Here is a 21463-nt window from a genome sequence, read left to right as displayed (position 1 = left end):
TCTTAAACTAGATGTGGGGCCTGTCGCCGACTCTGAATTTCAACACCACAGAGACTGCTAAAAAATGTATCTCGCAAGGCTATAGTATGCAAGATGACTACCCTATCAGGGCACTCCAGAAGTGGGAGGCAGATTTGAGTCCACTAGCTAGGGACCCGTAGGAAGAAGCCCTACACGCAGTGCCCACTAGCTCCATGATTACTTCACAGAGATTTTCCCAGCTATATATTTTGCTGAGAACCCACCACACACCCCATAATTTACACAAAATGGGTTTGACCCCAGAGCTGCTTTTCTGTAAAGGTAAGGATGCCAGGGGAGACCTCATTCATCTTCTTTGGCGTTGCCCAAAATGACATCGCTACTGGCTAGAGGTTTTAACCATCCTAGTGCCATGGTATCCTAAGTGATTGTGTACCGGAAGAGTTGACCAGAGTGGCAATTTCACGCACTCTTTTCCAGGCCCACAAAACACTTAGGCCCGGATTCACATACATCGGCGCATATTTATGCCGCCGTAGCGTATCTTCTTTACGCTACGCCGACGCAGCGCAGAGAGACAAGCATGGAATTCAGGAAGCCAGTGCTGCCAAATCTGCGCTGGGTTTCTTAGGCACAAGTCGTCATAAGTGGAAGTGGGCGTGAGCCATGCCAATGAGGTGTGACCCCATGCAAATGATGGGCCGAGAGCCATATAGATACAAATAATGAATGGCGCATGCACCGTCCCGTGGACGCATCCCAGTGCGCATGCTCAGAATCACGTCGGAACGAATGCCTAAGATACAACGGATCACTGCCTACGGCGTGAACGTAACCTACGCCCATCCATATTCATGTACAACGTAAAATACGACGGCTTGAGTTCCCTGGTCAATACCTTTGCATGGGTTGCGCCTAATATATGGGGAATAACTTTACGCCGGACGTAGGACTTGCGCAAACCACGTATATTATGCCCTGGGCGCAAGTACGTTCGTGAATCGGCGTATCTCCCTCATTTGCATATGTGCATAGAAAATCCATGGGAGCGGCAAATGCGCCCAGCGTAAATATGCGCCTACGATACGCCGGCGTAGGCAAGTCACGTCGGTCGGATGAAGCCTATTTTTAGGCGTATCTGAGTTTGTGGGCACGGCGCACAGATACGACGGCACATATTTACACTTACGCGGCGTATCTCGAGATTTCGCTTTGTGAATCCGGGCCTTAATATTTTGGAGGTCTTCTGACCTCTACTCTTATTTTTGAAAGCTATGTGTATCAGCATAGAGGGTACCCGGGTAAATTTGAAAAGCGATGGGCCCCTTGGCTTGATACTCCAGGTTTGAGCCCCGTGGAACTAGTTAAAATGAAGCTCCTGCAAGGTTTCTCTTGTGCTGCTACCAATTGTACCATGTTCATTGTTCAGACCATCACTGACGTCCCATGTGTTCTGCACTTGTTTCATGAGTTGAATATTGCAAGCTTCTATTTGTCTGGCTGTTGTCATCTGTTGTTGCCTTGTATGTACACCAGAATGTCATTGTTTGATTATAATTTAATAAAAACCTTTTTTGATTTAAATAAAAACAAAACCAAAACAAAAAAAAACTAAATGCGTTGTGTATTTTGCTGCAGTTTCATTTTAATTAAAGCACTGCATTTGTAGGACATTGGACAAAAGTCAAACACGTAATTTAAGTGCGCTACTGAGCTACTGTTATGTCCATTACAAAAAAAAATAAAAATCTCTCAAGCACAATGCAGCATTAATTCTGTTGTAACAGAAGGTGCAAAACTTTTTAAAATGTCTCACTAAACCCGACAGCAGAATTTCCAGATTAAAAACCACATCGAAAAAAATTAAAGCTTCAAATAAATACTATAGGAAAACTTACAGTTTCAAAAGATCCAGATGTGACTTCCTCTTTGATATTGACCGCTTTCTCGTCTCTGGTTCCGATGTACATGGCCCAGCAAGGTCAAAGAGCCTCTGAGGACTGCTAAGTATCTAAAATTCAGAAACCAAAATAAGCACATTTGTCCCAAGATCACCAACGTATTGATTTGATGACCAGCAAGTACTTTGTCAGAAAGACTAGTTCACGGATACATAGCACGTGTCAGCATGAACAAAGAAGGTGTGCAAGAGAAATTTTCCATGAATTCTCTGCTTGAGAACATTTGAGAAAAACAACGTCAACACTGTAATGTGAGAATGTCATGACGGTGATATTTGTTTTAAAAGATTCTGGGCCATTTACCATGTTTTCCTTAAATACAATAATTATAAAAAAAGGACTGATCATGTGTAAGGCTCAGTTCACACTTGTGCAATTTGTCATGTGACTTTTTGACAAGTTGCAACCCATTCTTTAACCACTTTAATACCAGGCACTTTAGGCCATTCCTTCCCAGGACAATTTTCAGCATTTAGCGCTGTCGCATTTTGAATGACAATTGTGCGGTCATGCAACACGGTACCCAAACTAAATTTTTATCTTTTTCTTCCCACAAATAGGGCTTTTTGGTGGCATTTGATCACCTCTGAGGCTTTTATTTTTTGCTAAACTAAAAAAGACCAACATTTAAAAAAAAATTCTTAGTTTGTCATAAAATTTAGTTTTCCCCTTCACTGACGGGCACTAATGAGGCGGCACTGATGAGCAGCACTGATGGGCACTGATAGGTAGCACTGATGGGCAGCATTGATGATGAGGTACTGATAGATTACTGACAGGTGTTACTGCTGGGCACTGTGGTGGGCTCTGGCACTTTATTGTGGGGACACCGACGGGCAATAATGAGGCGGCACTGATGAGCACTGATGAGTTGGCACTGATAAAGTGGCACAGATATGTAGAATTGATGGGCACTGATAGGCAGCACTGATGGGCACTGATAGATTACTGAGAGGTGTTACTGCTGGGCACCGATTGGCACTGTGGTGGGCTCTGGCACACTTTATTGTGGGGACACTGCTGGGCACTGGATTGGCAGAACTGAGGGGGCTGTGCTAATAATCATGTGCTGATTATCAGCACAGACCCCCCCCCCTCTGACAGGGAGAGCCGTCGATCGGCTCTCCCTGTCACCATGAACCGAGAAATGCTGTTTACAGTCACTTCCTGGTTCAGGCGATGATCAGCTGCGATTGGTCACAGCTGATCACGTGGTAAGAAGCCTCATATGACGTTCAGTCAGGATAACAGAACCACTTCCCGGCCGTCATTCTGCATACGGCGGGCAGATAGTGAATAAATGGCACCCATTCAAATGGTGCAGCGACTTTGAAAAGGTGCCTGCACTATTTTGGTGCGACTTTTGACACCACTTGGATCTATTGAGTGTAAAGTCAGATCAAAGTCACACCGAAAATTGCATCAAAGTCATGCTGTGATGGAGATAATAAAATTATTATTTTGTGTTTATGTTACTTTTCTCCTAAACCACTCAAATATTGCTTTCCTTTCTTATATTGTTTTATTTCTTTTATTTCTTGATAATACTTATATATATATATATAATCTATTATCCTTAAAAGTCATTATAGAGTTAAATCTCAGCCTGAAGGAAAACTGAAGACAGATGGCCCCTTCTACTCCCTACTCAAAACCTCTCCCTTCTACTCCTTACTCCAAACCCCCTCCATCGAGTGAAGCAAAGATGGCCCCCCAAGACTGTGAAATATAAGCCACGAGGGCATGAATAAACGTCAGAAGAAAGCCATATATAGACTGACGAATCAGATGTGCTCATATGAATGATGTCATTCTGTCTATAAAGCTGTGATAATAAAAAAGGTTCCGCCTATTTACGGCGGACACTGAAAGAAGCAGTCTGTTCCTCTCTTTCTGCATGCTTTCATAATTTGAATCAGAGGCAGAATGGTTATGCCCTGGAGTTGTGCCAGGGGCCTATCCTTTTCAATGCGTCTTCGGAGCTGCGGTAATGTGCATGTAGTGTAAAATGATTTTTTTTTACCCAAAAATATATATATTTGAGACTTAATAAAGGGCTTCAGATGGGTAGTATATTGCCAAAATGACAGTGTGCATCCAATATCAGATCAAAACTATAAAAATGGACAATTTCGCAATTTTTTACGTTAAAAGTTTAAGGGTTGTAATAAACATTTTGTTTAGAAGTAGAGTAAACTTTATTCAGCTTCTGATAAGCAATTGCTGAGAAACCCCAACCAGCCTGATAAATTCTGCATTTTGCTCCATCGGTCGAAGACAGCAGGACGGACCTGACCATGGAGGGCTGAGGGCTTTCACACTGGAGCGTTGCGCTAGCAGGATGGTAAAAGAAGTCCTGCTAGCCACATCTTTGGAGCAGCGAAGGAGCGGTGTGTATATCCCTCCTCCACCACTGCTGGCCATTGAAATCAATGGGACAGCGCAGCTATACCGCTCCCAATGCGCTGCTTGTGCCCCGCTGGCATCCGAAATGCGCTGCAAATCCGACCATAGGGTCGGCGTTAATAATAGCAGCATTTTACCGCCGACGCTATGAGCGGTTCAGTGTGAAAGGGGTCATAAAGCTATTTTGGGGTAGTGGCACTATTTTAATGGATGCATGGATTGTTTAATTGTAACCGACAGTCATTTTTGTCCAAAATGCAGTGGCTTAATTTGCCACAGTAAGGCCCCGTACACACGTCCGAGAAACTCGATGGGCAAAACACATCGTTTTGCTCGAGTTCCTTGTGAAGCCGCCGAGGATCTCGGCAAGCCGAAATTTCCCATTGAACAACGAGGAAATAGAGAACATGTTCTCTATTTGGCCCGACGAGATCCTCGTCGGCTTCCTCGGCCAAAAGTGTACACACGACCGTGTTTCTCGGCAGAATACGGCTCCGATCGATTTTCTGGCTGAATTCTGCCGAGAAACTCGGTCGTGTGTACGGGGCCTAATGGGAACTTTTAGATGCATAATGAATATGCAAAACACTTACTAATACCCAGCAATACTTGTCCAATGTCCATACAATTATTTTCTAGAAGAGGTCTCCCTACACCTTCAAGATTCTTTGTTGAAAATCTTGCATTATGTAAAACTATTCTGAATATAGTTCTTGAGCCCTCGCATAAACAGGGATCAAAACATTGAACTAGGAACAAAAAGTCCCTGACATCTAGCAAAGGTTCTGTCATGCCTGGTGTAATTGTTTATTAAAGCTGAAATCCAGGTAGATAGAAAAGGCATGAATTACTAAAACAGTAAAAGTCGATATTACAAGATAAATAACCATTTCAGAAGAAGCTTGGTTATGACAACCTGAACAGGTCTCTCAGGATTAGTTTAATGTCTCAGTAAATACAAGCTTCCAGTGAAGCATCAAGTTTGCCAGCAGTGGTACCTGTGGAGTCAATGCTATAGGTTCAGTTTATAACAAAACACTTATGCCGCGTACACACGATCAGACATCCCGACAACAAAACCGTGGATTTCTTTCCAACGGAATGTTGGCTCAAACTTGTGTTGCATACACACGGTCACACAAATGTTGTCGGAAATTCCGAACGTCAAGAACGCGGTGACGTACAACACTAAGCCGAGAAAAAGGAAATTCAAAGATTCCAAGCATGCGTCAAATTGATTCCGAGAATGCGTAGGATTTTTGTGCGTCGGAATTGGCTACAGACGATCAGAATTTCCTAAAAGAACTTTTGTTGTCGGAAAAATTGAGAACCAGCTCTCAAACATTTGTGGTCGTAAATTCTGACAGCAAATGTCCGATGAAGCATACACACAGTCGGATTTTCCGACAACAAGCTCACATCGAACATTTGTTGTCGGAAATTCCGACCGTGTGTGCGCGGCATAAGATTTCACTCAGGAGCTGGACATGTGTACAAGACTGTATTCACACATTTTTTGTATGAGATAATCACAGGGAAGGTGTTAGGGCATCCTTAAACTGCCCACAGATTTTAGCTGTGTACTTATGTGGAGACATGATCAGACAGGGGAGCTGAGGAAAATGGGAAGGGCAGAGGGGGGATCAAAAGCTTATGGGAACAGGATATGCAAGATACCCAATCAATTCTGGAATTACCACACCCCACGCTTCCCACTCCCCTGGGACGGAAGCAAAGCCAAGAGATCAGCAGTTTTAAGAGCGGTATCATCTCTCCCTTCCCACACCCCTGGCAGCATTAGACTGTCAGATTGCCCAAAAACAGGAGACATACGGTATCTGGAAGCTAATGTGATTGGGTTATCTGAGATTTCAGGGAACAAGTACAATTACTCCCTGGGCTGGGAAAGAGGAACTCCCATCAAAACTCTGTATTGGATGGATTAAGTGGGACAGGGTTAAAAACCTTGGTGGTCAGTCTGTGTAGATGCTATACAAAAACACAAAATAGTTAATGACAGAAGTTGCATTTAATTACTTTTAACCTGAAGTTAATGTACTGTACCCATTACAGCCAGAGATTTAAGAAACCACAATGTGTGCTTCTGGAAGGGTCTACAGACTCATGTCACATGGTTCTGTTCTCTCTTTGCAAGCAACAGCAAAAAGGTTGGAATGGGCAAAGTCAGGAAAACATAGGCCCGGATTCACAAAGCACTTGCGCCGACGTATCTCAAGATACGCCGCGTAAGTGCAAATATGTGCCGTCGTATCTGTGCGCCGGGCCCACAAAACTAAGATATGCCTAAAAACAGGCTTCATCCCACCGTAACTTGCCTACGCCGGCGTAGAGTGGGCGCATATTTACGCTGGACGCATGTGGCGCTCCCATTGATTTTCTATTAAAATATGTAAATGAAGGAGATACAACGATTCACGATCGTACTTGCGCCCGACGCAGGCTACGACTGGTGTGCGTAAGTTGTACGTACGGCGTAAAGTTATGCCCCATAAAAGGAGGTGTAACTCAGCAGCATCCATGCAAAGGACTGCACCAGGGAACCCAAGCCGGCCTATTTTACGTAGTTTGCGTTGGACGTGAATATGGCTGGGCATAGGTTACGTTCACGCCGTAGGCAGTGATCTGGCGTATCTTAGGCAGTTGTTCCGACGTGATTCTGAGCATGCGCAGAACGATGCGCCCACGTCCCAGCGCATGCGCAGTTGGTGATACATATCTGTCTGGCGCTCGGCCCATCATTTGCATGGGGTCACGCCTCATTAGCATGGCTCACGCCCACTTCCACTTACGCCTAGGAAACCCAGCGCAGTTTTAGGAGGAAGTGCTTTGTGAATTCCATGCTTGCCTCTCTACGCTGCGTCGGTGTAGCGTAAAGGAGATACTCTACGGCGGCATAAATGCGCGCCGCTGTCTGTGAATCCGGGCCATACTCTGTAAAAGGGGTGACCTGGCAAACTAAAGCTATGTAAAAATGAAAAAAACAGAAGATCTGGCCTTGTAGGCTTTATGTTTTAAATGCTTACATTTTCAAATCATGAACAAAGTATCATATATTGAAAAAAACGGCTTGCAAATGTGAATGAAAAGTGATCTAAACCATAACGTTTTTTTTCCATAGCTTAGTGTCTTAAACTATGGAATAAAAGCCTTTCAGTAACTCCCTGTCCACTGAACAACATTCTATCAGACACATTCAACCTTTAATTATTTTATAGATAACCAAGGCAACTATAAAGTTAAGAACAGAGTAAAATATAGAATAATCTTCACCCGGTTGTTATCCTTCTTTGCCAGTCGACCTAATATTTTCTAACTAGAGGACTGCTGTTTCAAGAGGAGTTAAAGAACGCCACTTTATTTTCAGACAGAATCTAGTAGGCATGCATTCCCTTCTAAATACATGAAAAGGAGAACTTCAGCAAAGGCAAAGGACAACAAGCAGGGCTGCATTTTACTTGATCAAAAATGGTAAGTTCACCTTTAAACACACTACTCGGATTGCTCTCAAGCCCAGAGTCAAATCTATAAGTACGTACTACTTGTCCTGTCAGGCTTTCAACTTACGAGACAGTCCAGTTATCTTTTGCTCTGTCTGGTGGGAAAGCAGAAATACGTTATCTGCTTCTCTGGTTGTTGCCATGTCACAAATAGATAAATATTGCTGCAGCCATTATGTCACTGTAGCCTGGGCACTAGTATTCAATAAATCAGCCTCTAATGGCCTGCTGCAGAAAAATTAACAGTTACTTCTCAGTTGCAGTGACAGACAGTGACAGTCAGGCCACGTACACATGGTCGATCCATCTGATGAGAATGGTCCGACGGACCGTTTTCATCGGTTCACCGCTGAAGCAGACCGATGGTCTGATGTGCGTACACACCATCAGTTCAAAAACCGATCGGGTCAGAACGCGGTGACGTAAAACACACGACGTCCTGAAAAAAAAGTTCAATGCTTCCAAGCATGCGTCGACTTGATTTTGAGCATGCACGGGTTTCGAACCGATGCTTTTGTGTACTAATCATCGGTTTTGACCGATGGTCAGCCGTCCATCGGTTCGATTTTAAAGCAAGTTCTCTAATTTTTGTCTGAAGGACAACAGACCGACGGATCGTACACATGGTCGGTTTGGACCGATGAAACTGGACTTCAGGCCATTTTCATCGGTTTTGGACCGACCGTGTGTACGCGGCCTTAGCGTACTCATACACAGTCACTGAAGATCTCTTATGAGGCCAAGTGAATCAACTCATGAGCTTCCATCCTGTAAGTGAGTCTAGGTTCAGATTCATCCAAGCCATTCTCAGCTGTGCTCTCTCACACTGGTAAGTGTAAGTTAGTCTCAGCTTCATAGAAATAAAAATAGTAACCAAAAAACACACAAGCATATTTACCAACAGTCCCAGGGTGCTACAATACAAAGTGGTATACCACGGTAAAGAGAAATATTAATAAATGACAGCAGCGATATAACCATAGTAAGCATGTAATAAACACAACAATCTCGCTAGTCAAAGTGAAAAATAAGATAGCAATGCAAAAAACCCAAAGATGAGCACAGTCTATTAAGCCACGTATCCTTAAATAAATACAAAAAATGCAATCAAGTGAAGTAACAATATTCGTGAAACAAAAACAAAGAAAAAAAAGGTAAAAGTTCTGGAAAGTATATCACATTTTAAAAGTCTACGTGATGCACACAAGGAAAGCTTCAACAGGAAATTCTTTCAGAGGGGTTCCACCACCATAGAGCATGCAGATCCTCCTGTGACACCAATCACCCTGTTACTGGGGACTCTTACCAGATAATGTGGGCCTCCTATTGCTAGAGAGGTCAAATAGGCATACATGTAAACCTCTGCAGGGTAATGAAATCAACCAAGCATCTAGAGCAGGGGTCTCAAACTGGTGGCCCTCCAGCTGTTGCAAAACTACAAGTCCCATGAGGCATTGCAAGGCTGACAGTTACAAGCATGACTCCCACAGGCAGAGGCATGATGGGACTTGTAGTTTCGCAACAGCTGGAGGGCCGCCAGTTTGAGACCCCTGATCTAGAGCCCTTTGTATTTATTTTTAATGAATACTTTTGCAAATTTGTTTACAGGTTGTTGGAGAACAGAACATTTGTATACATGTCAAGGCCCTGTGGTCTTATTCAAGCAAGACTCTCTGATGAGAGTCTTGGTTGCCTATTTGACCTCTCTAGCAATAGGAGGTCCACATTATCCAGTAAGAGTTCCCAGTAACAGGGTCATTGGTGTCACAGGAAGATCTGCATACTCTATGGTGGTGGAACCCTTGTAAAAGAATTTCCTGTTGAAGCCTTCCTTCTTCACATGGACTTTTACATTTGATATAGTTTCCAGAACTTTACCAGGGTGATACAAAAATAGGAGCTAATGCACGTCCGAGTCCATGGAAGGCTGTAAACTGGTTCCTGCTGGCTCCTCCCATGGATTCGGGTCAATAAATGTCACAAATATGTTTACCCCAGTACCTTATTAAGAAGTTTAAAAGGTCAGAAAACCATCCTAGCCATCAGGAAGATGTGGCTGGTGGTAGAAAAGGCGCAACAGCCATATGTGAACATTACTGGGCTGTTCGCATTAGCATGCAGATCACTACTGGTAAGGCGACACTGACAACAGCTCCTACAGACAGCCAAGCCAGTAACAAGGGACTGGGGTTACATGATGTCATGAAGCCCAGAAACTGCCACTGGAATATAAGGCAATAAACATGTCTACAGCAGAGAGGGGAAGGGCCAATTGACATTTGCAAGCAAGCCATGGCAAAAAGTCTGTCTCCAAGAATGAAAGTCCTAAGGCTTGAGTTTAGCTTTCAAGTGTGCCTGTTCCCATACTATGGACATTAAACGCTTTATAAATTCTTAACAAGCAGTAAGATGTTGCTGCAATTGAAAGAAATAGTATTTCAGAGCCTCCCGTTGATGTCAAGATACATTTCTCCACAATGCCTTTAGCTACAGAGGAAAATTAAGGCTGGTTTTAAAGTGTTTCTACTTTTGGTTTAGAATATGTAAATATATTTTGGTGTGCATAGCCTGGCCACAGCTTTATTTTAACATCAGTGCATACCAAGGGCACAGTGACTACTGGAGCCATTGAAGATATAAGCTGTCACTGGGAAAGTCATCTGCTGGTGTAGTAAAATGTCAGTTTGAATTTGCCTTTTAACAGACATAATGTATTGAACAGATCTTCAGGGTTTCACTAACCTCTTTCATGATTTTAATGGCTTCAACACGATTTTGTGGAGGAGCATACAGCAGAATGCGATGGTAGAGCGACTGCAAGACTGGCCTCATAGACTCAACTGTGCCCATAAGTCGAACTAGCTCTGCCGCAATGTAATAAATAGTCCTTGCAACTGGGCCACTGAGAGCAGGTGCTGTAGAAGAACATGCTGATCCCCGACCCTGATCTGCTACACCTGTTGAGTGACAGTCAGAGTCCACACAGATGTTATTATGTGCAGAAGTTATAGTTTTGTCATGGACTGGGTTTCCAAGGATCACTACAAGAGCAGGACATAGTTGTTTCCTGCAGAGAAATAAAAAAAGAAAAAAAAGTAAATCGCCCTTTATAAAAGGCACTATAAAATAGGAGGATAAAAAATGAATAATCATAATGAAGACAATAAGGAACAATATACCCCTCAGGTGTAGATGCTGACAAATATAATAGCGAGGGACAGGCCCCAGATTGTCACTGTGTAGGACCAGAGAAGCAGTAAGTAAATAGCTGCACACTGCTGATACGATCCAATAAAAGTCCTTTATTCCTCTAGGATGGAACAAACACAGGGACTTGACCCACAGTTAACCCGTTTCACATACAGAAGTTATATTAAGATTAAGCACTTTTATTGGATCATATCAGCAGTGTGCGATTATATACTTACTCCTCCTCATAGACCCCTTTCACATTGAGGAGTTTTTCAGGCGGTACAGCGCTAAAAATTGCGCTGCTATCCCGCCTGAAAAACGTCTTCACTGCAGACTCAATGTGAAAGCCCGAAGGCTTTCACACTGAGGCGATGCGCTGGCGGGAGAAAAAAAAATCTCCTGTCAGCAGCATCTTTGGAGTGGTGAGAGGAGCGGTATGTATACCGCTCCTTCCCATTGAAAACAATGGGAAACCGCGGCAATATAGAGGCGCATTGCAGGCGGTATTAACCCTTTATCGGCCGCTAGCTGGGGTTAATACCGCACCGCTAGCGGCTGATTCCCGCGGCAATCCCGGCGGTATAGCGCCGCTATTTTTAGCGGCATTATACCGCCACCACGGCTCCCGCCCCAGTCTGAAAGGGGCCTTATAATGAGGACAACTTGAACAAAAACAAAAAAGTAATAATCACAACAATCACCAGAAATACAATAAACATCATGCTAATACTGCCACCTACCATATAAGATCCATAAATCCTTTGTGTACATTCAAGGCAGGAGATGAACTGCTGAGCATTGATAGTATACATTCTAGGTACAGGAGCTGCAATGGGTGATTTTCACTGTAAAACAAACAGAAATCATCATTTCGAAAAGGTTTTTCATTACAAAATAGAAAATACACTAAGAGCCAATTCATACCTTTACATGCACGTTTAACACTTTACCGCCCATTGTAATGCACATTAACATACTGTATGTTGGTTATGCGTATTCATTTGCTATGGGACCTGAGGTTCAAAGCCCATTGAAAAAGAAAATGTATTTGACCCATTTTTCTTAAAGCAACATATACCAATTATATTGCAGTACAGTAAAAGATCAGGTGTGTCAACTACGCTGATATTTTGGGGGCCTATTAATGGGATGCCCTCCATAAACACACCTGCGCATGTTATTAAAGAACATTAATGCACATGAATGTGTCAATGTGGTAACGCTCACACATAGGTGTGGATCCATTATAAATATCCAATCAACTAGTACCAAAATAACAGAGGCTTGACCATATGAATTTGGAGAGTAATGCTGCGTACACACGATCGGTTAAAGCGATGAGAATGGTCTGATGGACCATTTTCATCGGTCAAAACCGATCGTGTGAGGGTCCCATCGGTTATTTATCCATAGGTTAAAAAAAAGCAATCTGGTTTTTAATTTAACCGATGGATTCCTAACCGATGGGAAAAAATGATCGTTAGTAGGCACAACCATCGGTTAAAAATCCACGTATGCTCAGAATCAAGCATTGAACTTCATTTTATTCAGCACGTTGTTGTGTTTTACGTCACCACATTCTGACACGATCGTTTTTTTAACCGATGGTGTGTAGGCACGACTGACCATCAGTCAGCTTCATCGGCTAACCGATGAAAACGGTCCATTCTCATCGGATGGACCGATCGTGTTTACGCGGCATAAGTGTCAAATCGTTCTAAATACAGCAGTAATTTAAAACAGGTAAAAGTGGTTCAGGTTTTTTAAATCTTAGACCTAGTTCACACCTATGCATTTTCTAGTGCATTTTCAGTTTTGCGGAAACACACTACAGTCCAATTAACATGGTTTCCTATGGGTCATGTTCACATCTGTGCATTTTATGAAAATGCCCAGGGACTTTTTTCTAGTTTTTGAGTTCCATGGACTTCAATGGGTCAAAAGCGTGTGTTGAAAAACGCAAATGCACCTGTAATATACAAACTGCATAGGTGTGGACCAGGCCTAAAAGGTTGCCTTATTTTCCCTCCCTTTATCCCAGTTTCTAGCTTTTAAGCTGCTCCACTGGTTTCAAAAAAATTGGGTCAGGAACGTCTCTCAGAAGGAGGGGGATCTTCTGAGAGACGTTCCTGAACGTCCACTCAGAAGGAGAGAGCGCCCGCCCGGCCGTATATGTACAGTGGCCGGGTGGGAAGTGGTTAACTGAACAAGCCGAAGTTAGAAGCTAATTGGGTACCATGTATAGCTGCATTAATTTGGCAGTGCATTACTTCCCATACGGCGGTCTGGTGTGAACCAGCCCTAAAAGTACACAATGGGTCTGCTATACAAAATGAGGAACCTATATGATGAGCATGCAAAGACTGAACTTGTACCGATTGAACGGAAAGTCCAATCTTACAAACAAAAATGGATACAACATATACAAGTGCCATTTTGTAATTTAATGTTAATAAAAAAGAATGTCCTCTCCATTTCAAACTGTAGACACTGTAAATTGTATGGTAACCGGAGGGTGTTATGTGCTGGTGTCCAGAATTTCCCAAAAATCCAATTTCCTATTTGTGTGATTGCTTCACTGTTTTTCCGAAGTCAAACTTCAGGCATACCCTGCAAGGGGAGTCTCATTTTTGTTGACAAACTCTTTAAAATGCTCATCTTCTAATAAATTGTAATGTAGAATTAGCATTTATCAAGGTAACACGGAATATGAACTTACAGAGGTGTTAAAATTAATGACTTTATATAGGGAGATATCTGAATGCAAATTCAGATATCCACCCACAATCTAAATTTATTTGCGCAAGTCATGGGAGGTGCACTATACACCCTAGAAGCTACAGCTTCAACTGCTAGGCTATATCCCATCACGCTGGGTGGTAGGAACATACTAATCAGTGGCGGCTGGTGCTCAAAATTTTTGGGGGGGGCGCAAAGGAAAAAAAAATTGCAGTCTCACTGTGCCCAAACGCAGCCACTGTTACATGCCATCAAACGCAGCCACTGTGCCATCAATTTGCACCACTGTGCCATGCCATCAAATGCAGTCACTGTGCCATCAATTTGCACCACTGTGCCATGCCATTAAACGCAGTCACTGTGCCATCCATTGTCACCACTGTGCCATGCCATTACCGCCCATTGTAATGCACATTAACATACTGTATGTTGGTTATGCGTATTCATTTGCTATGGGACCTGAGGTTCAAAGCCCATTGAAAAAGAAAATGTATTTGACCCATTTTTCTTAAAGCAACATATACCAATTATATTGCAGTACAGTAAAAGATCAGGTGTGTCAACTACGCTGATATTTTGGGGGCCTATTAATGGGATGCCCTCCATAAACACACCTGCGCATGTTATTAAAGAACATTAATGCACATGAATGTGTCAATGTGGTAACGCTCACACATAGGTGTGGATCCATTATAAATATCCAATCAACTAGTACCAAAATAACAGAGGCTTGACCATATGAATTTGGAGAGTAATGCTGCGTACACACGATCGGTTAAAGCGATGAGAATGGTCTGATGGACCATTTTCATCGGTCAAAACCGATCGTGTGAGGGTCCCATCGGTTATTTATCCATAGGTTAAAAAAAAGCAATCTGGTTTTTAATTTAACCGATGGATTCCTAACCGATGGGAAAAAATGATCGTTAGTAGGCACAACCATCGGTTAAAAATCCACGTATGCTCAGAATCAAGCATTGAACTTCATTTTATTCAGCACGTTGTTGTGTTTTACGTCACCACATTCTGACACGATCGTTTTTTTAACCGATGGTGTGTAGGCACGACTGACCATCAGTCAGCTTCATCGGCTAACCGATGAAAACGGTCCATTCTCATCGGATGGACCGATCGTGTTTACGCGGCATAAGTGTCAAATCGTTCTAAATACAGCAGTAATTTAAAACAGGTAAAAGTGGTTCAGGTTTTTTAAATCTTAGACCTAGTTCACACCTATGCATTTTCTAGTGCATTTTCAGTTTTGCGGAAACACACTACAGTCCAATTAACATGGTTTCCTATGGGTCATGTTCACATCTGTGCATTTTATGAAAATGCCCAGGGACTTTTTTCTAGTTTTTGAGTTCCATGGACTTCAATGGGTCAAAAGCGTGTGTTGAAAAACGCAAATGCACCTGTAATATACAAACTGCATAGGTGTGGACCAGGCCTAAAAGGTTGCCTTATTTTCCCTCCCTTTATCCCAGTTTCTAGCTTTTAAGCTGCTCCACTGGTTTCAAAAAAATTGGGTCAGGAACGTCTCTCAGAAGGAGGGGGATCTTCTGAGAGACGTTCCTGAACGTCCACTCAGAAGGAGAGAGCGCCCGCCCGGCCGTATATGTACAGTGGCCGGGTGGGAAGTGGTTAACTGAACAAGCCGAAGTTAGAAGCTAATTGGGTACCATGTATAGCTGCATTAATTTGGCAGTGCATTACTTCCCATACGGCGGTCTGGTGTGAACCAGCCCTAAAAGTACACAATGGGTCTGCTATACAAAATGAGGAACCTATATGATGAGCATGCAAAGACTGAACTTGTACCGATTGAACGGAAAGTCCAATCTTACAAACAAAAATGGATACAACATATACAAGTGCCATTTTGTAATTTAATGTTAATAAAAAAGAATGTCCTCTCCATTTCAAACTGTAGACACTGTAAATTGTATGGTAACCGGAGGGTGTTATGTGCTGGTGTCCAGAATTTCCCAAAAATCCAATTTCCTATTTGTGTGATTGCTTCACTGTTTTTCCGAAGTCAAACTTCAGGCATACCCTGCAAGGGGAGTCTCATTTTTGTTGACAAACTCTTTAAAATGCTCATCTTCTAATAAATTGTAATGTAGAATTAGCATTTATCAAGGTAACACGGAATATGAACTTACAGAGGTGTTAAAATTAATGACTTTATATAGGGAGATATCTGAATGCAAATTCAGATATCCACCCACAATCTAAATTTATTTGCGCAAGTCATGGGAGGTGCACTATACACCCTAGAAGCTACAGCTTCAACTGCTAGGCTATATCCCATCACGCTGGGTGGTAGGAACATACTAATCAGTGGCGGCTGGTGCTCAAAATTTTTGGGGGGGGCGCAAAGGAAAAAAAAATTGCAGTCTCACTGTGCCCAAACGCAGCCACTGTTACATGCCATCAAACGCAGCCACTGTGCCATCAATTTGCACCACTGTGCCATGCCATCAAATGCAGTCACTGTGCCATCAATTTGCACCACTGTGCCATGCCATTAAACGCAGTCACTGTGCCATCCATTGTCACCACTGTGCCATGCCATTAAACGCAGCCACTGTGCCATTCATTGTCACCACTGTGCCATGCCATTAAACGCAGTCACTGTGCCATCCATTGTCACCACTGTGCCATGCCATTAAACGCAGCCACTGTGCCATCCATTGTCACCACTGTGCCATCCTTTGTCACCACTGTGCCATGCCATTAAACGCAGCCACTGTGCCATCCATTGTCACCACTGTGCCATGCCATTAAACGCAGCCACTGTGCCATCCATTGTCACCACTGTGCCATGCCATTAAATGCAGCCACTGTGCCCTTTAATGGTCGCCGGTGTGCCAATTGTCCCCACTGTGCCCTGTAAATTGCGTTCTCCCCCCCCCCCCGCCCGGCACTTACCTTTACTGGAGTCAGGCATCCACGTCCCACGAGGTCTTCTCCCGCCCTCGATGACTGACAGGCGTCTCAGTCAATCAGGTTACAGGTAGCCAGAACCGGCCAACCTGATTGGCTGAGACGCCTGTCATCTTATTCAAGGGGCGTACAGTCTGTGCGCTCCGAGAATAAGCTTCCGGGACCCGAGGGCTGTATTGGGAAAGCCTATCAGAGCTGTTGGCTTTGATAGACATTTCCGTACAGCCAACCAGCTGGCGTTATTCAGATGGCCGGACATTGAGCGCCGACCATCTGAATAACAGCGGCAGCGGCGAAAACCGACGTTAGACCTACCGGTAACGGTATTTCTATGAACCTTCCAGGATGGCACCCGAGAGATGATGGCTCCTCCTGCAGGAAACACAATCACATGACAGTTTAAAAGGCCCCGCCCTTCCCCTTGCTCCTCAGTATGCAATAGAGTAATCCTGAACTGGTTCACAAGGGACGTAGTCCTTATCGGTACTTACCTTTTTTCCCTTTCCCCATAGGGTGGGAAGTAGGCCTGCCGTCCTGGAAGGTTCATAGAAATACCGTTACCGGTAGGTCTAACGTCGGTTTTCTCTTACCACCTTCCAGGACGGCACCCGAGAGGATAATTGAGTAATAAACACAGGCCTACCTTCAGGGTGGGACCACAGCTTGTAGCACCTTTCGACCAAAGGCTAAGTCTTGCTGTGACAACATTTCCACACGATAGTGCTTCAGGAATGTATGACGGCTGGACCAGGTGGCCGCACTGCGGATTTGTTCCCAGGAGGCCCCTGCTTTCTCAGCCCAGGAAGTTGCTATGGCTCTGGTAGAGTGAGCCTTGATCTTTACAGGAGCTGTTGCTCCAGTGCATATATAGGATTTAGATATTGCTTCTCTAATCCATCTTGAGACTGAGGCTTTTGATGCCTGCAGTCCCTTCCTGGGCCCAGCGTGTAGAACTAGTAGGTGGTTAGATCTTCTAAAACTCTTAGTTCTCTCTAGATAAATGAGAAGACACCTTCTTACGTCTAACAAATGAAATTTCTTTTCTTTTTCGTTCTTTGGTTCCGAACAGAAGGACGGCAATATTATGTCTTGCGTCCTATGAAAAAGGGATGCCACCTTAGGCAAGTACAGGGGGTCTGCTCTAAGGGTGATCCTATCTGGCTGCACCCTCAGGAAGGGTTCTTTCATGGATAGCGCCTGCAAATCCCCTACCCTCCTGGCCGAAGTAATGGCTAACAAAAAAGTCAACTTTAAGGTTAGAAACTTAAGGGGAACCTCTTCCAGAGGTTCGAATGGGTGTATAGATAATGCCTCTAACACCCTAGTTAAGTCCCAAGGTGGACAACTATATTTTTGGACTGGAGAAACTCTTTCTCTAGCTAACAAAAAACGTTTTATAAGGTCCTCTTTCGCCAATCTTTTATCAAGATAGACTGAGAGAGCCGTTATTTGGACCCGAAGGGTACTAACTTTTAATCCTAAATCTACCCCATCCTGGAGGAAGTCCAGGATAACCGGGATAGAAGTTGAAGCTACCTGTCTTTCCTTACGCCAGGAACAGAAGGTCTTCCATACTTTTTGGTAAATCTTTTGAGTTACTGGTTTTCTGCTCATGAGGAGAGTATCTATGACCTTCTCTGAGCAGCCTTTGCGTTCTAGAATCTGGCGCTCACTAACCAGGCCGTTAGCTGGAAGAATTCCGGCTTTGGATGGAGTACTGGGCCCTGCCTGAGGAGATCTGCCCTGTACGGGAGCTTCAGAGGCTCCGCCATCGCCATGGCTCTTAGGTTTGCGAACCAAGTTCTTTTTGGCCACCATGGTGCTATCAGAAGAATCTGGCCTGGAGACCTGCTGAGTTTCTGAAGAACTCGCGGAATGAGCGCTACCGGCGGGAAGGCATAGGCCAGCCCGAAGCGCCAGGTCTGGGATAGCGCATCCAGACCTTCCGACTGTAGTTCCCAGGAAATCGAGAAATACCTTTCTACCTTCCTGTTTTGTCTGTTGGCAAACAAGTCTATTTCCGGTTCCCCGAAATACTGGACCAGGTGTTGAAAAACCTCTGGGTTCAGTTCCCATTCCTCCTCCCTCAACCTGTGACGGCTGAGGAAGTCTGCTTCTGTATTGCTCGTCCCCTTTATGTATATGGCTGAGATAGAGAGTACTCTTTCTTCTGCCCATATCAGAATTTCCTTGGAAAGTTCTAGTAGGGGACTGGACCTGGTCCCTCCCTGGTGACCTAGGTACGCTACTACTGTAGAGTTGTCTGAGCTTACTTGGACTTCTCTGCCTCTGATGTCTTCCTGGAAGGCTATTAGGGCTTCCCCCACTGCTCTGAGTTCTCTGTAGTTGGATGACCTGCGAGCTAGTGAGCTGTCCCATTGCCCCTGAGCTTTTTTCCCCTCCAGGTGGGCGCCCCACCCCCAGGAACTGGCATCCGTGGTAACCTTCACTGGGTTCCACTGAGCCCATGGTCGCCCTCCCCTCAGGTTTTGGGCAGATGTCCACCACTCCAGGGAGGACAGAACCTGGGGGGTGAGTAGTATTTCCTGATCTAAGGACTCTTTCTTTTTGTCCCATGAGGACAGGAAGAAGAAGTGTAATGTCCTGGCATGAAGCTGAGCCCAAACTACCGCTGGGATGCTTGCTGACATCAGGCCTAGGACTCTCAGAACATTCCTTCTGGAGAGTCTGGGGTTTTTGATAAGGTTCCCAACTGCTGAGGCTAGTTTTAAAACTTTTTCTTCTGGTAAGAAGAGTCTCTGCTGCCTGGTGTCCACTACGTATCCCAGGAAGGTCTTGACCTGTTCCGGTTTGAGGGAGGATTTTTCTTTGTTGATTATCCACCCTAGGCTCTCTAGGAGTGCCATTGCTTTGTTGGCATCCAGCGTGACTTGGGCGGCTGATTTTCCTGAAATCAGCAAGTCGTCTAAATAGGGTATAAGGGATATGCCCTGAAGGTGCAGGTATGCCACCGCTTCTGCTAGGATTTTTGTAAAAATCCTTGGGCTGGAGGTTAGCCCGAATGGTAGTGCTCTGAACTGCCAGTGGAAGGTTTCTCCTTCCACTACGACCGCAAACCTCAGATATACCTGGTGATGCACGTGGATTGGCACGTGAAGATAGGCATCTTTGAGATCTAGGGTCACCAAGAAGGCCTCCTTCATGAGGTTCTTTCTTACCGAATAAATACTTTCCATAGTAAACTTTTTGTATTCCAGAAACTTGTTCAGGTTTCTCAAGTTTACTATTAGACGGTATTTTCCGGAGGGTTTTCGCACTACGAAAATATGGGAATAAAATCCCTGGTACTGCTGAGCCTTTGGTACTGGTACCACCACTAGTTGTTTGGCTAACTCCTGTATGCCCTCCAAGAGGGCAGACCTTTTCAGGGTATCCCTGGGAAGGTGAGTAATGGTGATCATGGTGGGGGGTGTAGTCAGAAATTCTAGGCGATAGCCTTTTTGAATTATTTGGCAGATGTAATGACTGTTCGAAATTCTCTCCCATAGAGGGAGGAATTGAGATAGTCGACCCCCCACTCTGACCTCGTCGTCACTTGGACGGTTTGTCGCTGGGTTTTGGAGGAGGGAAAAGGAGGTTGTTCTTCCTGTTCCCTTTGCCAAAGTTCCAACGCCTAAAAGGTTCCTTTTTGGCTTTCTGTCTACCCTGCCCCTGGGGGCCTCGAAAAGTTTTCTTGAAACCTTCTTTTTTGGGTTTAACTGGGAATTTTTTACCTTTTTCTGATGACCTAGCAAGGACATCATCCAGGTCTTTCCCAAACAACAGGGAACCTTGGAAGGGGATGCCACAGAGTTTTCCCTTGGATGTAGCATCTCCCTCCCAGGCCTTGATCCAGACTGCCCTCCTAGTAGAGTTAATGAGGGCTGCTGTCTTGGCTGCTGCCCTTGCAGATTCCGTAGCTGCATCTGCTAGGTAAGCAATCGCCTTCCTTACCACTGTAAGTGACTCAACTACCTCCTCCGCCTCCGAATTCTGGGCGAGGTGGTCGGTGAGTGTCTCTACCCAAACATCTGTATTCCTAGCTACACATGCTGCTGCTAAGGCTGGGCTTAGTGCTGCCGCATTGGCCTCCCAGGCTTTTCTAAGGAGAGACTCTGCTCTACGGTCCATCACATCCTTGATGTTACCCGCATCCTCAAAGGAGAGATCAGATAATTTAGTGACTTGCGACAAAGCCGCATCAAGTCTAGGAAGCTTAAAAAAGACTTCCTCATCTTCCTGGGAGAAGGGGAATCTTCTTTTCCAGGTTTTTTGTTTGATTATTCTCCTTTCAGGGTCTCTCCACTCCTGAAGGACTAACTCCTTGAGGGATTTGTGCAGGGGGAATACTTTAGATTGAGCGTCACTCAGGCCCCTATAAACTTTATCCTGTGCTGAGGTAGGTTTAGGGGTCTCAGGAATTTCCTCTGTGGCGTAGATTGCCTGGAGGAGACTCTCTAGCTCTTCTACAGCAAAGAGGTGTTTTCTTGGACGTGTGTCTTCCTGAGACTGACTAATGGAGTCTCCGTCTACCTCTCCTGAGCTGTGCCTAGACCTAGGTAGACTGACTACCTCACTTTCTTCACCGTCTGCTTCCCCCAGAGGGGGAATTTGTGAAGGTGTAAAGAAAACGCTTGGGCCCCTAGAAAAGGGGGTCTCCTGAGAGGAAGTGCCTTCCTTAGGGGTAAGTTCCTCCGTTTCGGTCTGTGCCGACTG

General features: G+C 44.5%; 1 protein-coding gene across 2 annotated transcripts in view; it reads right to left on the bottom strand.

The window, feature by feature from the left end:
• The window catches only part of ARFGEF3 (ARFGEF family member 3), a 194441-nt gene that overhangs the window by 106172 nt on the left and 66806 nt on the right, over positions 1-21463 (bottom strand). For both annotated transcript variants that reach the window (XM_040350518.1, XM_040350519.1), the window contains exons 9-11: positions 11800-11904; positions 10610-10934; positions 1881-1993 (exon numbers count right to left, since the gene is read on the bottom strand). In XM_040350518.1, the coding sequence (XP_040206452.1) occupies positions 1881-1993; positions 10610-10934; positions 11800-11904 (543 nt within the window). The remainder of the gene's footprint in view (positions 1-1880; positions 1994-10609; positions 10935-11799; positions 11905-21463) is intronic.

The sequence above is a fragment of the Rana temporaria genome, chromosome 4, assembly GCF_905171775.1.
Source record: "Rana temporaria chromosome 4, aRanTem1.1, whole genome shotgun sequence".
In the NCBI taxonomy this organism is placed as follows: Eukaryota; Metazoa; Chordata; class Amphibia; order Anura; family Ranidae; genus Rana; species Rana temporaria.
Note: the sequence above shows the minus strand (reverse complement) of the source record. Positions and strands in the feature narration are given on the sequence as shown.